At 34.5% G+C, this 19,632-nt stretch overlaps 2 protein-coding genes and 1 non-coding gene across 3 annotated transcripts; all 3 read left to right on the forward strand.

Moving 5' to 3' along the window:
- The first annotated feature begins 2,721 nt into the window (after positions 1 to 2,721).
- Positions 2,722 to 5,214, forward strand: LOC116210962 (exocyst complex component EXO70B1). The gene has a single exon (XM_031545131.1). The coding sequence runs from the start codon at positions 2,906 to 2,908 to the stop codon at positions 4,826 to 4,828; it is 1,923 nt and encodes a 640-aa protein (XP_031400991.1). The 5' UTR covers positions 2,722 to 2,905; the 3' UTR covers positions 4,829 to 5,214.
- Positions 5,215 to 11,571: 6,357 nt separating this feature from the next.
- LOC116211767 lies at positions 11,572 to 12,663 on the forward strand. Its single transcript, XM_031546280.1, has one exon. The coding sequence runs from the start codon at positions 11,688 to 11,690 to the stop codon at positions 12,246 to 12,248; it is 561 nt and encodes a 186-aa protein (XP_031402140.1). The 5' UTR covers positions 11,572 to 11,687; the 3' UTR covers positions 12,249 to 12,663.
- A 5,161-nt stretch (positions 12,664 to 17,824) lies between these two features.
- Positions 17,825 to 17,927, forward strand: LOC116212557. The gene has a single exon (XR_004157870.1). It is a non-coding gene; the product is annotated as a U6 spliceosomal RNA (small nuclear RNA).
- The last annotated feature ends 1,705 nt before the right edge of the window (positions 17,928 to 19,632 follow it).

Here is a 19,632-nt window from a genome sequence, read left to right on the forward strand (position 1 = left end):
ATTACAAACTTCTTCTTTTACTTAAAAGAGGTCATAAGCAGGTCACAAAAAAAAATTTCCACGGACTACATAATAACTTTCTTATATTTTGATAAAGAAAGTATAATATAGTTAGAGTTAGGGGCGTACCTAGTACCTACACTATCAATAGTGGGGTCAATTGACCCCACTATTTAGAAAAATTCTCCTAGAGTACACATAGTTGGCAATACTTTCTAAACTAGCTTAATAAATACCTCCGAAGAAGTGTAGCGACAAAGGTAAATTGAACCAAATTTATTCTCACATCCTGGTTCATACGTGGAAAAATTACAAAAATTGGGGTCAGTTGCAAAAATAGTCCCACAAATCTCTCACGCGATTCTACTTAGAAATTTTCTTATTCTCCATTTATCTCTCATATATGGCTAAAAGTAAAACAAAATAAAAATGAAATGTCATTCTCTCTCTTCTAACGTGCAACGCTTTCATTAGTCTTACACAGATTTTGTATTAGCATAATTTATTCTATCTTTATGAATTCTATAATTAATTTTTTCCCTCTCAGTTTCTAATCTACAACATAATTTCTTTATTGTTGCATGTAGAACTACCATGGATGTCTCTCTTGAACGAACGAACAATTAACAAATGAAGAGTCTTTATAATTTTTAATTTCTCATATAATTAACTAATTGATAATTTTTAATATAAAATTATAGAAATCTCGGATAAGACAATTTTAAAATATTTCAATGTGTTCAAATTTTAGCAATTGAGCTTTATTTACTTTTTTTATTTGCAATATTCTAGTGTTATGAGATTGCGAATTTTTAATAATATTTTACATGATCAAAATAGATTGAACTTTTGCACCCACCACCTCTCGGTTCCACCCTTGAGTATAGTGACACATGCCCGCGTTGGTCAACCAAAAGATTATAAGATTAATTTTCGTAGTGGGACTACTCATGCTCCATTATTAACTATTAGGATTAGGATTTTCATTTTAAGACCCATTGAACTCTTTTATAACCAAAAAAAACTTTTTCATATTTTATGTCATTTGATAGTTTTTTACTTATATTAAATTACATAAAGGTTTAGCGAAATTTAGGCAATGACTTATTTACTAAAATTCAAATAAATCATAGTTTCTCAAAAGAGGATGTAGCGTAGTAGTGCACGCTCTCGCATGATAACAAAGCGGTTCCAGATTCGGTATTTAGTATGACTACTTGTGCATATTTATTAACTATTATGGTTTATATTTCATAGTACTAAACCCCATGGGCTTCCCTTGCAATAAAAAAAGAAAAATTACTCCTAGTTTTAGTAACTTAGTCGACTGCCACTTAATAAATTATGTAAATTCAAATTGTTTACTAGGAAATCACGTATGGAGATACATGGATCCTCCAATTATGGTTTTCATCGGTGCCCATGTAGTTGGGCATGGGTTAAAGGTCGAATTTTGGAGATTAGTTTGTACCTAAAGTTGTAGCCTCTTTCTTAGGATTGGTTTGGGAGTACAATTGTCAAAGTAAAAATGATAAAATATAATTGCTGAAAAATAAGTGATAATTCTATAATAGTATTTGTGAGGTAATAATTTGAAATTGCTAAAATTAAAATTAAAACTTAAAATAGAGAAATAAGCAGAAGAAATTTTGATGATGACCTATCTATTTGTTGGAGAAAATCATATTTTCAAGCATTAACTACACTATAGTTTTGAAATAATTTACTAAATAATGTTCCTGCTTAAAAATGAACAGAAAAAGTACTTATGCAACCGTTACTGCACTCCCGAACGAATTCACCATGTCTGCTCCTTTTCTTTTAGTTGAATGTCCTAGTATTTAAAAGTTTAATAGGTCACGACTAATCAAATTTGATTCGGATCGATTTATTAAAGAATAAAATTATCCCATTAATGATTTTTCTCTACGTCTATTATTTTTTCCTTGTTAAATAAGGGAAAATCAAAACTGGATTTGACTAGTCAAACCGGTTGAAAAGAAAAACCTATCCATAGTCGGAGCTGGGACTGGACTTCGTAAAGTTGGTCGGTCATCCTCCCTCCCCCTCTCTGACTTTATTTCTTTCATTTTATTTTTGACATTTTTTTCCCTTTTTATTTTTTGTGCAAGAGGGTGAAAATGGGTGTGTTTGTGTCTTTTATTCCTTAATCGGAGAAAAGTATTATGTGTAATGAGTATACTACATTGCATTGTATAACTAAACATTCAACAATAACATTTTTTTGTAATATTACTAAAAATTAAGAAGAATTAAATAATTATATTGACTCGTGACATTATCACGTAATATATGGGTTATAATAGCTTGCGTTTGGTTTTCGATTTGGATAGTGATATAACTCGACTTGATTTTATGCAATAATTGAAAGTGTCGATAAATATATTGATGTATGAGAATATATATGTATGTATATATAGATGTAAAGATACATGAAAAATTTATTATTAAAAATAATTTTAAAAAATGAGTAAAATATTATTATTAAATAAAAAATAATAATAATAATAATTATATTATTAAATTTGAAAAAGAATTTAATTTAATTGAATAGAGTAAGATTATTATTTGAAAATCAGACGAAAACATTAGCCTCCCTCCGAACGCGGCAACCCTGCTTTTGACGGACCCCTTCTTTCACTTTACCGTTTCTTTTTCTTTTTTTTTTTAATCCTTTTTCTCGTCCCACCTCGATCGAACCGCGTTCTCTTCAAAATCAATCAAAAAGACTTCTCCGTAATTTCGTCATCAATTCAGCTGTCCTTCTCAAGCTCAAACTGACTATCCTGATTAATCTGATCTGATCTCTCCTCTTCGTTTTCCGTGATTTAGCTCCGGTACGATAGAGCAGGGCAAGCTAGGAATCAGCCATCCATTGCAGTAAATGGGTGACAACGGAGAAGAGAAATTGTTAGCCGTGGCTCGCCACATCGCCAAAACCCTCGGCCGCGACGACTCCATGACCGACGACATACTCCACATCTTCTCCAAGTTCGACGGCCGCTTCTCCCGTGATAAATTCTCCTCCTCCTCCTCCGACCCCGATCCGTCCCGTGTCTATGCTCCCCCTCTCGACCCTACCCTCCACTCCCTCGACCGCCAGATCTCCCACTACCTCAGCTCCGACCACCCCATCTGGTCCGACTCCGCTGACTCCTCAGCGTTCCTTGACGCCGTCGACGAGCTCCTCGCCACCCTCAGGGACTGGGCCCCCGCCGCTGCCGCCGACAAGGCCGTCTTCGCCTCCCTCTCTCGCGCCGACGAGCTGATGCAGCTTGCCATGTTCCGCCTGCGGGACGAGTTCCGGACTCTCATGGAGACCGGCAGCGACTCTGTCGATCTCGGTCTACCCTACGCCCGCCGCGGCGATCATCCGACCTTGGACTCGGAAGAGGAGGAGGAGGAGGAGGAGGACGTGGACGTGGAGGAGCTGGAAGGCGTGGACGACCATATCCCAGTGGCACGGCCTGTCACCGACTACGACATCATAATCGATGCGCTTCCCTCCGGGACAATCAACGACCTTCACGAGATCGCAAGGAGGATGGTGGCCGCAGGCTTTGGCCAGGAGTGTGCGAGCGTCTACAGCAGCTGCCGGAGGGAATTCTTGGAGGAGAGCATGTCGAGGTTGGGGCTGCAGAAGCTGAGCATCGAAGAGGCTCAGAAGATGTCGTGGCAGGACCTCGAAGATGAGATCGAACGGTGGATTAAGGCCACGAACGTGGCAGTGCGGATCCTCTTCCCGAGCGAGCGTCGGCTCTGCGACCGCGTCTTCTCTGGCCTTTCTTCGGCAGCTGACTTCTCCTTCATGGAGGTCTGCCGTGGTTCCATGGTTCAGCTCCTGAATTTTGCTGATGCGGTTTCCATAGGCTCGCGCTCGCCTGAGCGACTGTTCAAAGTTCTCGATGTGTTTGAGACCCTTAGGGATCTGATGCCTGAACTGGACGCCCTGTTCTCGGATCAGTTCTGTCTGCTCCTGAGGAACGAGGCAATCACCATCTGGAAGAGGCTGGGGGATGTGGTCAGGGGTATATTGATGGAACTGGAGAATCTGATACGCCGGGACCCTGCGAAGGCTGCAGTTCCTGGGGGCGGCCTTCACCCCATCACCCGATACGTCATGAATTACCTTCGAGCGGCCTGCAGGTCGCGGCAGGCCCTGGAGCAGGTTTTTGAGGAGAGCATCGTATCCCCGAATGAGTACGCGAAGCTGGACGGCCGAGCTGCAACCTCTTCCTTGTCGGTCCAGATGGCATGGATCATGGATCTGCTGGAGAGCAATTTAGAGGCGAAATCAAAGGTCTATAGGGAGGCTGCGCTGTGTTCCGTCTTCATGATGAACAATGCCAAGTACATTGTGCAGAAGGTAAGAGACAGCGATTTGGGGACTCTTTTAGGTGAAGACTGGATCCGAAAACAGACGGGCAAAGTCCGGCAGTACCAGCAGAATTACATAAGAAGCTCCTGGAACAAGGTTGTAGGGGTGCTGAAGCTAGACAGCAGCTCTCAGGCTCCTAGATTCGATGCGGCCTCCATGAAGGAGAAGCTCAAATTATTCAATGCGGCTTTCGAGGACATGTGCAAGGTCCAGTCATCTTGGATATTTACGGATGAGCAGCTGAGAGAGGACTTGAGAATTTCGGTGATCAAATTAGTGGTGCCGTTTTATCAGGCCTGTGTGTCAAGGCTGCAGAATGTTGGCGAGATGAGGAAGCAGTCGACAGTCAAAGGCGTGGAAGAGATTGAAGTCCGGATAGGGGAACTGTTTGTAGGCAGAAGTAGTGAATCGGCTGGTGGCAGGGTATGATCCAGATTGAGATTGAGATTCAGATCCAGATCCAGATCCAGTAGGAGGAGGAGGTGAGGAAGGTGGCATCTCCAAACCCAAGCGGGTTGCTGTGTGTAATGTAGCTTGAGTTGAGTTGGGTTGGGTTGAGACAGCATTATGAATTTTCTTCTCTCCTATTAATGTTGTAATTTGAAGTAGTATTTATTCAAGTGGAAAGTGATGATGGATGGATGGAGATGAATCTGCAGTGCAGTGCAGTGCAGTTCAGTGAGTCAATATTATTTGTTTCAGCATCGCCATCTGCCATCTGTGTAAGTTGATTGCCTTGGAACGTTGGATTTGGAAGGGGACTTCCGTTCGTAATGAATCGAGTAAAACTGCTTCTTGTCTTGTTGTCTGTTTAACTCCTGGCTGGCTAACAGGGCTGAAATTCTTCCTTCCTGCCTGTCTGCCTGCCTTCCTTCTTTCCTTGCCAATCCATGGAGTTGGCTTTAGTTACATGTATTTATTTTAATTTTTTTTTTTACTTCTTGTTGGGGTTCCTTCTTTGATGAGTATTGCATTCGCATTGTTTGTTCCACTTTGCATGTATGTGTTCCGCCAGGCGGTAACTACGGCTCGAGTCGAGAGAGTGGCCGGGGAGAGAAAGGACCCTTTCTTTGTTGGCCATGACGAGTGCCACTTTAAGTCATCTCACTCAGCAGCTTTGATACATAACGATCTGGAAGGTGTTGGCAATAGCAGCAGTTTAATTTGATTCCTGCAATGCAATGCCCCAGGGGCTGGCTGCAGTCCTATACATTCTTCTAACTGCAGGCATTCTATCTATTCTATACTATTCAAAATCCTCATCTCTTGCTCAAAGCCAGGCAAAGATATGGTAGTGTAGAATGTGTAGATGCTCCTCCACGCCAATCAAGCAGTGAGCGAGCGAAGCTGAAGCTGCCCCTGATAGATAATGAAGCAAGCTACTGTGATTTGATACCAAACAATACAATTATTAGGTCTTTGTGCTTTCGCTCGGAGATAGAATGTTCGAGTTGATTCAAAACAACAGGTAATTAAGTCCATAATAGTCTCTGTTTTTTTTTTTGGTTAGCTTTCATAAAAATACAATTGTAAGCCTGCTTATTTGCTGGGATTTGTCCTGAGTTATTGCGAGTCCTATCCTTTAAAATAAAATTTTCTTACAATTATAGTGCCCTTGCATTGCACGGGATATGACATGATTTTTTTTTACATTTTTGATAATTTTATTATATAAAATATCGTTATAAATTGTTGAACATAGTATTTTAAAATTGATAACGGCATACTATTAGACATATAAGACTAATGGTAATTTATTTTCATGAATAAGATAAGAAAAAAACTAATGCATTAGTACATACGCCTTAAAAGAGGCAAAAAATTGAAAAACTCACATCCACCAACTTGAAAATAAAGTATGCATAAAAAATCAAAACGAAAAATTCCAACTATGTTACATCACGTTAATCACATGCATAAATTGGAGAATTCAAAAACTTGACAATGCGATGTGTTATATATTTGCTTTTCAAAAACAAATTAGATATTTTTTTAAATATAGATATGACATGTCATCTATATTATATATGTATAATACATTATAAATAGTAAATGTACTACACATAAAATGTGACTGATATGAATCTGAAAAAATATTGCCATAAATAGATGCGAGTTCTTCAATTTTTTGTACGCACACGAGCTTCTTTTAGTACATCAACGATTAGACATGAAGATGAGTTCTTCAACCTTTTGCTTTCCTCACACTTAAACTTTTTTAGAATTTTTGAGTTTATCCAATTGAATTAAAAGCACTTTGCCTTCCAAATTATGAGGTGAATTCCTGACCTTCAAGATTTTGCAAACTACCTTCCAACCTAATTCAAAAATAAGCAAAGTGACTCCTATGTTAAATTCGGGCCACACTTCCGACCAAAAAAGCTCACGTGCCATTTTAAAAACAAAATTAATATTCAGTTAATTAATTGATATTTGCAAAAGGTAAATTTGATTAAAAAAAAACTAAAATTTGGAGAAAAAATTTAGGGCAATAATCATGTTTGCCATCCCATTGCAGCCCTCCTTCTTAACTAGGAAAAACCCACCACTTCCACCATCTTGTAGGCGACCTTGAAACCGCAACCTTCTCGTTGGCGACTAGATGAAGTCCCAACCAATTAATCAATTAATGATGGAGAACTTGTTATATAATAAAAATCTAATATGAGAATAGCTTTTCAATTTTTGCCCCTTTATTTCTGCTCCTTTCTGCCCACAACAATCAAGTGTATCATCGAACTTCAAGTTCGTAAGTTTTTTTCTCCAAGTAATTTTAGTCCATACCTTAGATAAGAATAAAGAAGCTACTATCTTCCATTCACGAAGAAATCAGAAACAATCTTATTGGCATAGAAAGCTAATCATCCTACAAGAAACCACCTTAACTGCTTCAACATATAAGCATAGCAATTGAGCTTAATCATAGGGATTGAAGACACTTTAATCAAAACCATGCTCAGTTCAAGCAGATTTCATCATTTCCGGTCCAATTTGACTAAACAAAGATAAACCCACAAAGAAGAAGCTCAGGACTTGCTTCCAACTTCCAATTAACAAGAAGAACCGATTGGGATGGAATCATTTGGATGAAGGGGAAATTTGGCTGTCTAATTTTTCCCATTTGCAAGTAAATATCATCATTTATTCGAATGAAATTTTTTTCCTTTTTAAAATGGCATGTGAGTGGTATGTGAGCTCTTTTGGCCGGAATTGTGGCCGGAATGCAATCGAGGAGTCACCTTGATTATTTTTCCATTAGGTCGAGAGGTACTTTGCAAAATCTTGAAAGTCGGGGGGTAAACCCAATTTCACCCCATAGTTCGGGGGCAAAGTGCCTTTAACTCTATCCAATTTATGTATGTGCATTAACATAAGAGACGAAGCTATAGTGGGCCTAATTCAATGGCTATTTTGAACAATTTATAATAATATTTTATATAATAAAATGACCAAAAATGTAAAAGGATAATGTTCTATCTCGCAATACATGGGCTCTACAATTAATATAATATAAAGTGGGCCTAAATAGATTGTCTAAGAACGCTTGGTTGCTTAATATATTTTTCTCTAATTTTGAATTTTTCAAAGCAATTTTTTTAATTTTTTTAAATATATATAGATATATAAATTATGGGATCCATCACTATTGGGTTTTTTTAACTTTCTTTAAAAATGAATTTTCAACTTCTTTTAATTGTCAAAACATAAGAATATATAGATTTGTGTGACCAGTAGTTATTCTCTTGATTCTTTTTTAGCTTTTTTCAATTTTTTTTAAGAATATAGATATAGATTTATAGAACCATTCATTGTTTTCTCAATTTTTTGAATTTTTTTAAAAATATTTTGTGAAAAAAAAGCAAAAATACTTTATTGTTAATATTTTTAACAAAGACTTTTATCCATTTAAAAATTAAAATATTTTAAGGAAAGACCCAGATAAAACAATCATGTAAGATCATACTTGTCTTTCAAAAACAAATTAAGATAATATTTTCCATAGATATGATGTTTTATATATGTGCTTCTAAAAAAACAAATTATATCGTATCTTTTTATAGATACTAGTGAATCTACACGTGAAAGGTTTCTCGATTAAATGGTAAGATGTAATAATTATAAAATTCTAGAAAATATTAAAAAAATTCATAAAAAATATATAATTAATTATATAACATCATTAATAATCTTATTGGTTGGTTTAAAGATACCAAATCAATAAATATTAACTATTTAATATCATTAATGTTTTTAAATATAACATGATTGATGATATAAAAAATCATAAATAATTAATTCAGTTTTTTTTGCCAGAATTAAGTCGATTTTCCTTTAAAAAGAAATTGTAATAAATATTCATTTTAAGTACATTAGTAATTTAATAATCTTGTTGTATTACACATATAATAAATCTTAAAATACGCAAAAATATAACGCGAGCAATAACTAATTAATATAAAAAGCTTTAGTCGAATGCATGATTAAAATCATGATAATCAAGATAAAAAACAGTGAGCTCTATTAAAGGAGAGAGGAAAATAAAATAACAAAAAAAGATAATCTAATTGCTTATAATTCTAATTCTTTTTAAGTGATTATCTCAAAAGTAATGAATAATTATTACCGATCTTCTTTTATTTGTAAATCACATATAATTCTAATTTATTCTTAATTTTCATTTGGAATAAGTGTAAAAAAAGTTTAAAAATTTGAAACATTTTTGCTTTCAGACCAAAATATTTATTTTTGTATAAACCAGACATAATATTTGTTAATGTTATAATAAGGCCTTTCCAATATTTTGAAATTCTTATATTTCAAAATTTAACCTAAAATTTGCAAATTCTAAAAAATTAGAACAGTTATATATACAAACATAACGAGCAAACTTGGGGGATCGAAAAATGAAAGAGAAAGGCAGACTAGACTTGTGGTGGTTCATCAAAGGGCACCATTGCCCTTGGCGAGGTCGTCAGCGGGTGGTGGTTTCCAGCCAAAGGCTCCTACTACTCAATTTCTTGCTTCTCATGAAAATATGACCAAGAGCACGGAGAAAAAAATAGAAAAAAATAATAAAAGATAATAAAATAATATCTCCAAACATAGAGGTAAAGCTATGATATCCATGAAAAAAGAGAAAAATCTTGGAAAAACAGATAAAGAATTACTCGAAAATCATTCATAAACATTCTCTATTAAAGACCCATAAATAATCTATAAATTATAAGGAATAGGTATTTTATAAGAGATGACCTATCTTTTATAAGAACACGACCTTTGAGATTTTTGAGCAACAACATTGAGAATCTTTTCAAACCTCTTAATGAAACTATCAAGGAGAAAAATTTTAGAGGGAGAAGAGAATTCAAATGATTTTTCATATGTACAATTGAAAACTGGAAAGTGTACATAGCTGAAATAAATGTAACTCTTTGAATAGTCATATCTCTTTAGCAATTACATCCTTTTACTAAAAAATTATTTCACCAAATACGAAATAGTATTTGATGATTAAATTTATTTATACTAATTTAATTATTAATCTTCTTATTAAATTATATGTTTCTCTTTATTTTTCCAATTTGGATCTTTATAGTCTTTTATTATACTAATGAAGATATAATTTTCTAATAAAAATAAAAAATTAAGTCATGTATGAATTTCATTTAGCCCTAGGGGATGCAATGGTCCCTTGAAATATTGTTTGAAAAGTTGTTTCCTTTCTATTGTTTGAATGTAGTGATATTTACCAAAAGGTACAATGATTTTAAGAATTAATTTAGCTTTGTTAATTATTTAAAAGAACAAATTTGTACTATCATTATTTTAAGTAAGGGAAAAATATGAAGAATAGTTGAAAAAACACCTCATACTCTTATTTTTTTGCTATTGAAAGCATGAAAGGATTCAAGAGACAAAGACTGTGTGAAATCGCTAAGAAACGAACATATGATATAGTAAAGTTTTGAAATGATAAATCGATATGAAAAAAGGGCAAACGTACCTGCAATAAGGATTAACTCTGTTGAAATGGATGCGAGAGGAAGAAATGTCAAAAATCAGTGATAAAGAGGAAAAACCTGAATATAAGCATTATAAAAGTATGCAACTAAAAGTAATTAATCTAAAAGAGAGCAATAAAAAGATGCGATGGTATAATGATACTTTTGGAATGATAAAAATTGAAAAACACCTTATACTTTTATATATAGTATATATAATGTGTTACCATATATAATACGTTATAATTAAAGGAAATATCACACATAAAGTGTGACTAATATAGCTTTGAAAAATATTGTTATCACTATATGCGAGATCTTTTTTTCATTTTTTGCACACACACAACTTATTTTCGTATGTTTACGGTTTACCATTAGACGTGAATGTGAGATTTTCAAATTTTTATTCTTTTTGCACTTAAATTTTTGTAGAATGGATTCCCTAACTTTATGTATGTGGTTAACATGAAATACGAAGTAATACCATATGAATATTGACAATGCTAGACACAAGGATTCACCTGCCGTGGTTGGAATTTTCTTTTTTCAATTTTCTATGCATAATCTCTTTTCTTTGTTTGACCACATGCATAACATCTTTTCAAATTGGTGAATATGAGGTTCTTTTTTTTTTTCCCACCAAGGTTGGACGTAAGTTCATTTTCTGAATGTGATTTTTTTTTCAATTTTTTGCTTATTTTATAACTTATGTACTACTTTGATTCTTCGATATATCAATATATTTTTGGCTTTTATTATCTAAGTAATATTTAATAATCTCGATGTTTTTATTTAAGATAAAAAATATTATTTTATCACATTAGTATTAATATTGAAATAATATATATTAATATACATATCAATTTATAATACATATATAATATATAATAAAATTGATAAAAAGGAAATAAATTATATTTTATCCTGTGAAATGCACGAGATTCACTGCTAATATACATATATAGACTAGTATACATATACAAAGGACTTAAATACGTTCACATGCATGTTTGTGGAGAGTACTCTTTTGTCCATCTTTTAGATTCCTTCAGCCTTTTATCTTTTTCCTCCCCTGTTCCAATCCTAGATTAGAATATAGAATATAGCAGTTGGTATAAATGATGGATTGGGTTCCTCTATGTATATATTTATATCAATATAACTGTGCCCACCTCACCTCGGCTCCGCAAGTTGAGCTCATAGATAGAGGAAAAGAAAGCAACGCAAAACAAGGGCTGATCTGATCGAGCAGGGCAGGCAGGCAGATAGACAGGTCACAGTGCGAGATGGGCAACAGCTTGAGGTGTTGCATAGCGTGTGTTCTTCCCTGTGGAGCTCTAGACCTCGTTAGGGTCGTCCATCTCAACGGCTACGTCGAAGAAATAACCCGCCCCATTACCGCAGCGGAGTTCCTCAAGTCCTATCCGAATCATGTCCTCAGCCTGCCCTGCTCTCAGGGGGTAGCCCGTCGAATCCTCATCCTCTCTCCTGATTCCGAGCTCAAGAGAGGCTGCATCTACTTCCTGATTCCATCCTCATCTCTCCCTCCTGATTCCAACAACAAGAACAGGAAGAAGAGGGACGACAAAAGCGGAAACAAGCAAAGCAGTTCCAGCTGCAACCTGCAGGACAACAGATCCTCCAATAACAAAATCAGGAGAAGTGTGAACGACACGTCTCCTCCTGAACCTGATACTGGCGCTGTCTCAGGATCAGGAAGCTACGGCCAGCATCAGGTCCGTGAAACTGGAGATATAGGAAAGAGATGCCTGCAGGGAAGAGATCGGAGGCACCATAGCCGAACTGCCAGTTGGCTGCCCCATCTTGAAAGCATTGCTGAAGACTAACCCCACAAACACGCACACACACACATGAACAGACACGCACAGACACTCTACAATTAATATATGCATGGGAGTGCTGCTGTTCATTTCTTAGATCCAACCATGCATGGGCAGCACAGCAGTTCTCTTATTAATTCTCTGAATCATCTTCCTGTTTTACCAGGCTTTGTTATTATTATTATTTTTTTCTCTCCTCATGATTATTGTATGTGAGGCGAGGCAAAGAGTCATTGGTTTGATCCATATAGTCAGTCACCCCCGCTGCTTCATCAGTATGTCCAGGTAAAATCATCAGTTTTTTCTTTTTTTGCTCCAAGAAAATCCAATGTGTTTTGGAGAGTAAGTGGAGTTCAGTTGTCTTTGTCGATCAAGATGTACATTATAACCTCAAATTTGATTGAGTTGGTGATTACTTCTCTTTTCCTATCTATTTAAGTATTATGTACACTCAAAACATTGATAGCCTGGTCTGGGCTGGCTGCGGTCACAGCTTTTAATAACGTAGAGTAATTCAAAGGGTTTTCAAAAAGGAAAGAAGCTCCGTGTGTCTGTTGACGGATATATATGTTTAGTCATCAGCAACTAGAAATATTGCAGGATTCAACCAGCAATAACAGAGATATCGGGGGTTCATGCATTGCTATCCATTCCCTAGCTTAGCTTCTTGTTGATATGTATATTAATCTAGCCACATCTACCATTAAGGAAACAACAAAGTGCCACTGCTGTGGCTGTAGGTACAGGCCATAGAAATAATTAAGGGCAACCAAATAGATACTAGCAGCTATGAAGAGCTCCTCAGTTCCTATTAATCCTTTAAAAAAAAAAATTGAGTTGACCGACTGATTCCCAGAAACTCACTTTTACAAAACCTTATATAGTTCACGGCATACAGATGATAGCAGAGCTGCAGTGGATCGGACTGGATAATTAATCTGATATGGCCATTTTGGTGCATGACTTGCTGAATTATTGATGGCGAGATTCAATGCATGTAATGTAATGTCAACCGACTTCAAGTCAGACAGAAGGGCTCCCATGATTGAAGTGTTGCCACTAAATTAAGTTTAGAAAAATAATAATAATAATGGCATCCGAGCTCAAGAACTATATATCTCTATTTATGGGGAGGGGACTTTACAGCTAATTATAGAAGTTTCTTTTTGTAATGTCCACCCAACCAACACTATTATCATCTTCTTCTTTCTTTCTTTTTTCCCGGTGTATTTTGGTATTCGGAAGTCCAACAGACTCTGATTAATTCAATTCGAACTGAATTGGCCACTCAAAGTGTAAAACTCTCCCAACATAGAGACCTTAATTAAGGGGAACAAATACTGAACCGCTTAAATCAACTCATATTGGTTATTATCATCATTATTAGGTATTTCATATTATTATCAAAGACCAAATTGGTATGGTCTTTCCTTAATTTCCTTCTGCAGATTCCATGGTGAAGTAGGGGTTAATTAGACGAGCTAGCAAATGAGATGATTCAGGTTGATAATTTACTAGAAGAGAAGCTTTGATTGTTGCAGTTGCATTCATCAACAAGAAGCAGGCAGCCTTCAAACGTGAACTATTAATCCAATGTCCTGAGACCAGTCGATGAGATCGATCCAAGGGATCGAGCCTTTAATCTCCCTTTAAAGAAATTAAAAAAGGGTCTGTGCAAGCTGGCCAGTACATTAAAAAAAAATTAGGCTACAAAAAACAGGGCAGGGGGAGGTCACATGGATTCCCAGCGCAGCTTGCTCCCCGAATTATATATTTATATAATATAATATAATATGTCATTCATTGAAATTGTTTGCAATATCACATCTCATTTTTTCTGGGACGGAGCCAGGAATTTCTTCCACGGGAATATATATAATACTATTAACGTAATATATGAATTTATGTTTAATCTACTAAAAGTGAAAAATGGAAGTTTGCATTCTCAATATCATGTAAATATGATTTCTCGATTTTTACTAATAAAAGGAAAATTATATTCAAATTACCAAAATATCATTTATCTCATAAAAAAATCAAGTTTTAGATTACTAATAAATTTGGAGGAGATATTATTTTATCTTTTTTCGGTGTGTACCATGGTGTCCTGAAGTCCAATGGGGTCTGACTAATCCAGTCGGGAGATCGAGCATTAAAGGTTATTCTTCCTCCCAACAAGTGCGCTTCCCGGGGTTCAAACTTGTGTTCTCCTCTTTACGGGAGTGAGCTGCTTATCACTCAACCAACACTTTTGTTGGTGAGGAGATATTATTTCAAGAAAGGACAATTTTGTTACAATTCCAATTTAAAAATTGAAACAAAAATTCATTCCTAGTAGGGATGAGTGAAAAAAAAATTAACTTTTACAGGAACTGATAAGAAAATTTAAGTGCAAACTCCACTTTAGTTTTCTTCTCAATTCAACAACACAATCATTATTTTTTATATATTTTTCTTCAATTTAATAATATATTCTTTGGCATACTTTTTCTTAACCATTATTATAATAAATTTTTTAATATTAAATTTTGCAAATTATTTATTATTTTTTTCTGAATTCGACAACACAATCAATACTTTTTTTAATATTATTCTTCTTCAATTTAATAATAAAATCTCCCAACTACTTTTGTTTTCATCCCATAAAATTAGTAGAATCATACTCTACTCTATTACCAAACGTCACCTTATATTCACTATACCAAAGAAGTTGGAAATGTCAGAGGGGGCATTGCCCCCTCCAAACAATGTGCCTCCATCCCTGCATTCTTTCCTTCTCAAACTCCCGCACACTCGGCGTGATTATGGTAGATATGAGGTGTACTATGTTAATTTGGTTATTAAGGGGTGATTATCCAATCATCTAGGCTTGTGTCATTGTTGGTAGTAATATGACTAACATCCTAGTCAGCAGACTAGTGGTTATGTTAGCTGAGGATCTCGTTAGCAACTCAATGTATATTATATTTGTGTTCTGATAAAATATTTATGTTAAAAAAAAATTCCTCGCACTCTCGACCGATCACTATGTAGTATTCAATTTTGCCCCTTTTCTTTTCCTTTTTTCCTTTGGCGATCCCAAATTGAACTAGTTATATAAGAAGTGAAAGCAGGTCCCATTTTGGGACCTGCTAGCGAGTGGGGAGTCTTCCCCCACTCGTAACTTTTTTATTTCATTTTTAAACTTCATTTTTCTATTTTCATATAAGTGTTTATAAATCCAATATTGTTAAGATTATATATAAAAAAAATTTAAAAAGAAAAATTCTAATCACCGCAAGATGATTTTTTATCTTCAAAATTGTCACGATTCAAATGGTATTACATCATGTCTTATGTTAACATATAAATAAAACTAACGAATCCAAAAATTCTATAAAAGATCTGTGAGAAAAAATAAAAAGTTGAAGAACTCACCATCAAAAGTCTAATTATAAACGTACCACAATAAACTCGTGTGCATGCATGCAAAAAATTGAAAAACTCTAGCAATAACAATATTTTTCAGAGGCGGACATGTCACAATTTATGTGTGGTGTCTCCGCTATTTATAACGTATCATATAAAATATAATATAATCATACATATATCTATAAAAAGTATGATCTTATTTTTTTAAGTAAATATATAACACATTATATCTATGAAAATATGATTTAATTTATTTTTGGAAAGGCAAACTACATGATTTGTATTATCTAGATTTTCTCATAAAATATTTATAATTTAGAAAAATTAAAACAATTGATCGGTCCCATAAATCTATATCTATATGTTTTAAAAATTTTAAAAAAATTGTTTTTAAAAAAGTTTAAAAACCCAAAGAAATAATGAACTATCTCACATGTCAATATTTATATCTTTTAAAAAATTTAAAAATATTTATAGAAAGCTAAAAGATAGAGAAAATAAAGAACGATTTCACAAATCTATATTTATAAATTTAAAAATTAAAAATTTGTTTAAAAAACCGAAAAAAATTCATTTTAAAAAGGAGCATTTTAAGGTTATCTAGTCGGGCCCGCACTATGCTCTTGCTTTCATATATAATTTTGAAAAAGTTACATCACTACTGTTTCTGTAATATAGCAATGATATATGAATTAATCAAAATTCCTTAAGGATATATATAATAATTATATCCAATCCTTAAGGAATTTTGATTAATTCATATATCATTGCTATATTACAGAAACAGTAGTGATGTAGCTTTTTCAAAATTATCGTTTCTTCAATTCAATAAAAAAAAGAATTATTATGCCAAGTATTGAGCATATTTTTGTAACTATCTTAAATTTTGAGGATATATTAAAATATTTCACGTTGAAACATATTTATGCATATTTATTAAAATTATTAAGGATTTTTATTTATAAACTATTAATTTTTATGCATTTATTAATTTAGTCCTATTTAATCCTAATTATATATATATATATATAATTATGCCACTTTTTCTTACATTGTGCCCAATTATATATATATATAGATAAATAAATATAGAGTAGATTTACATTTTTATTCCTATGATATTAGAACATTTACCCCTTTTTTTTTGTATGAACCTCAGTATCCAAAAGCTTAATTGGGCATCGACTAATCTAGTCAAGTCCGGTCAGCCCTATTAAGGGTTAAAACTCTCATAGCGTGAATTTTCTACATTCACAATGACTCAAACCTAAGACATTGCTTAAACGAAACAAGTACCGAACCGCTTGAACTAACCCACATTGATATAACATTTACCTTTATGATCCTATTACTTATCATGTAGTCAAGATTAAATAATGTATATATATATATATATGGATATATTAGTAGGACCCCTCATGCATTGCATGTGAATATATTTTTACAGTATGAATCATGATATCCAGAAGCTTATTAGACTCTAACTAATCCAGTTCGAGCCATATCGACTCACTAAAGGATAAAGCTCTCATAACCTTGATATTCTCCGTTCATTTTTTGGATTATTGACAACTCGGACTCCATATAACATGATAGAACTTTCTCTTCCTCTTGGTCAAGCTACCAAGGATATTTTTGTCCACTTCATCATGGGATTATCAACGGTTTCAGACTCCGCATAGCAAAAACACTCTTCTCTTCTTCATGTACGATCCCGAGACATGAATCTATATTTAGTTCTGCTTTATAGGAGAAAGAAGGTATAACACAGTGACGCATGCCCTGTCACGCCTCGCGAATTTCACATCGGTTGTACAAGGGGGAGATCTGGAATTTATATATAAGATCCAATGACCTCAATAACAATTAGCTCTTTTGAGTGAATGGGCCCAGCGATGACGTTACATATGGTATCGGAGTTAACATTGGCCCACAACCATGCGGGATCGCAGGTAGGCGTTCTAGGGGCTACCCACGAGCTCGAATCCGTGGGAATTATGTTCAAACCTCGGCCCAAGAGCCCAACGAGGATGCTAGGGCTAAACGGTGAGAGTTTGTCATGCCCCGCGAATCATGTATAGGTTGTGCAAGGGGGAGATCTATGATTTATATGTAAGACTCTATGACCTCACTAGCAGCTAGATTTTTTGAGTGACGGGCCTAACGAGAACGTTACATGAAATATCCGATAAAATTGGAACGATACAAAGAAGATTAGCGTGGCCCCCAAGCAAGGATGACACTTCACAAATCGAGAAATGGTATCAGAGCAATGCACCAGCCAAAAGCGTGGGAACAAAGTGCTATATGGACAAAATGCTATGCGGACAAAGTGCTACACTCGATAAGACTATGGTGGGAGCCACCTCTTGAAATGCGGAAGCCACCTCTTAAACCGTAAGAGTCACCTCTTGAACTACTGAGCCACCTCTAGAATCCTACCTGCCTAGTGAAGTGTCCTGAATCTAGATATTATTTGTTGGCCTTGGATTTTGAACAGAATTTTTCTTTACGTCATCTCATGATTTTTGTTTGTCATAGAAGAATATATATATTTGGAGGGTCGATTTTACGAATTCAATTTCGAGGACGAAATTCTGGTGGAGAGATTGTAATACCCCGGTTTTTTCTATTATGGCAATATTTTTCACGTATATATTTATCTCTACGTTATTTTGTTAAGCCAATGTATTTAGAGTATATTTTAAATTTTTGAAATATTTATCGTGTTTTTCATTTGGAGCTATTAAGGTAACGTTGACTATTAAAATTTATTTTTCATTAATTAAGGTTATTATTACTTATTTGATTTAAGTGCAATTATGGACATTTCCTTCTGCATTAACTTTCTTTACCGTTTTGTCTTATGTCCGGTCAACTTACCGTATTGACTCTTAAATACCTTTTATATATATTATTTTGTCTTTTATGCACAATAACACTGGATCAAACAATCGAGAGTGTCTTTGGTTAGATAGACACAGAGAGAGATGGTGAGAACCGCACCGAGAGAGGTGGTGAGTGGTGACGATCGATTTTCTTAGCGAATGAGGTCGAGGTCTTTTTTTTATTACAGGCAAGTGATCGTGGCTCTTATTAGTGTTTTCGAAATGAAAATATTTTGTAAAAAAAATGGTTTTCGAAATCTATATTGGTTTATTGTTTGCTAAGACTCTAGATCATGTGTGGATATTATTGATTTTGTGTATATGATACGATAGGAACAATTGTGAAATTTGTTTGTGTACGATACATTTGGCTATGATCTGTGTTCCACCGGTGGAGATATACGATGGATTAAATGATTAATATTTATGGACCTTCTGACTGACTAAGGTGGACGTAGCCATCTGTATGTTTGTTTATGAATTTTGACTTTATGTACCACAATCAAATATACGCTAGATTATGAGATAAGTAATATTACATGCATGATCTAACTAATATTAGTTATGGTCACTTGTTAAGTTCTCCCAGAACTTACCCCTTAATTTCCTTTCAGATGTGTTTACAGGTCTTAAAGTTGTTAAGAGTGCACAGTGGAAGCAAAAAAATGGATTTTTAGGATTTTATTTGTTAATTTTATTTAGAGATTATTTATAGAATAATAATGTATTATTACATATTCGTAAACTTTATGTATTTATGGATAGGTATGAAAACCTTAAGTCTATTATAACTCATTGAAATTTTCAGATTTTTCGAAGCGCGGAAAACGAGGTGTTGCACGCCCTCATCTGATAACTAAAACGTTCAAGATTCGATTTTAATTATTAGCTTATCCATGTATACTTATTAATTATTTAGGATTTCTATCTCTTTATACTAAATCCATGAGTCTCCTTTATAACTAAAAGAAAAGTTATGATTTATAGAGTACCATCTTAAATTTTCCTCTTAATCGAACAACTAAGGACAGTCTCTTCGTCATTTATGCTAGAGTTATTGACAACCAATGTTTTTAAACCCAGCTCGGGCA

Source organism: Punica granatum, chromosome 6, assembly GCF_007655135.1.
Source record: "Punica granatum isolate Tunisia-2019 chromosome 6, ASM765513v2, whole genome shotgun sequence".
In the NCBI taxonomy this organism is placed as follows: Eukaryota; Viridiplantae; Streptophyta; class Magnoliopsida; order Myrtales; family Lythraceae; genus Punica; species Punica granatum.

Excerpts from the sequence above, each read along its gene's own strand:
- LOC116210962 (XM_031545131.1), top strand. The coding sequence starts at position 2,906 with ATGGGTGACAACGGAGAAGAGAAATTGTTAGCCGTGGCTCGCCACATC.
- LOC116211767 (XM_031546280.1), top strand. The coding sequence starts at position 11,688 with ATGGGCAACAGCTTGAGGTGTTGCATAGCGTGTGTTCTTCCCTGTGGA.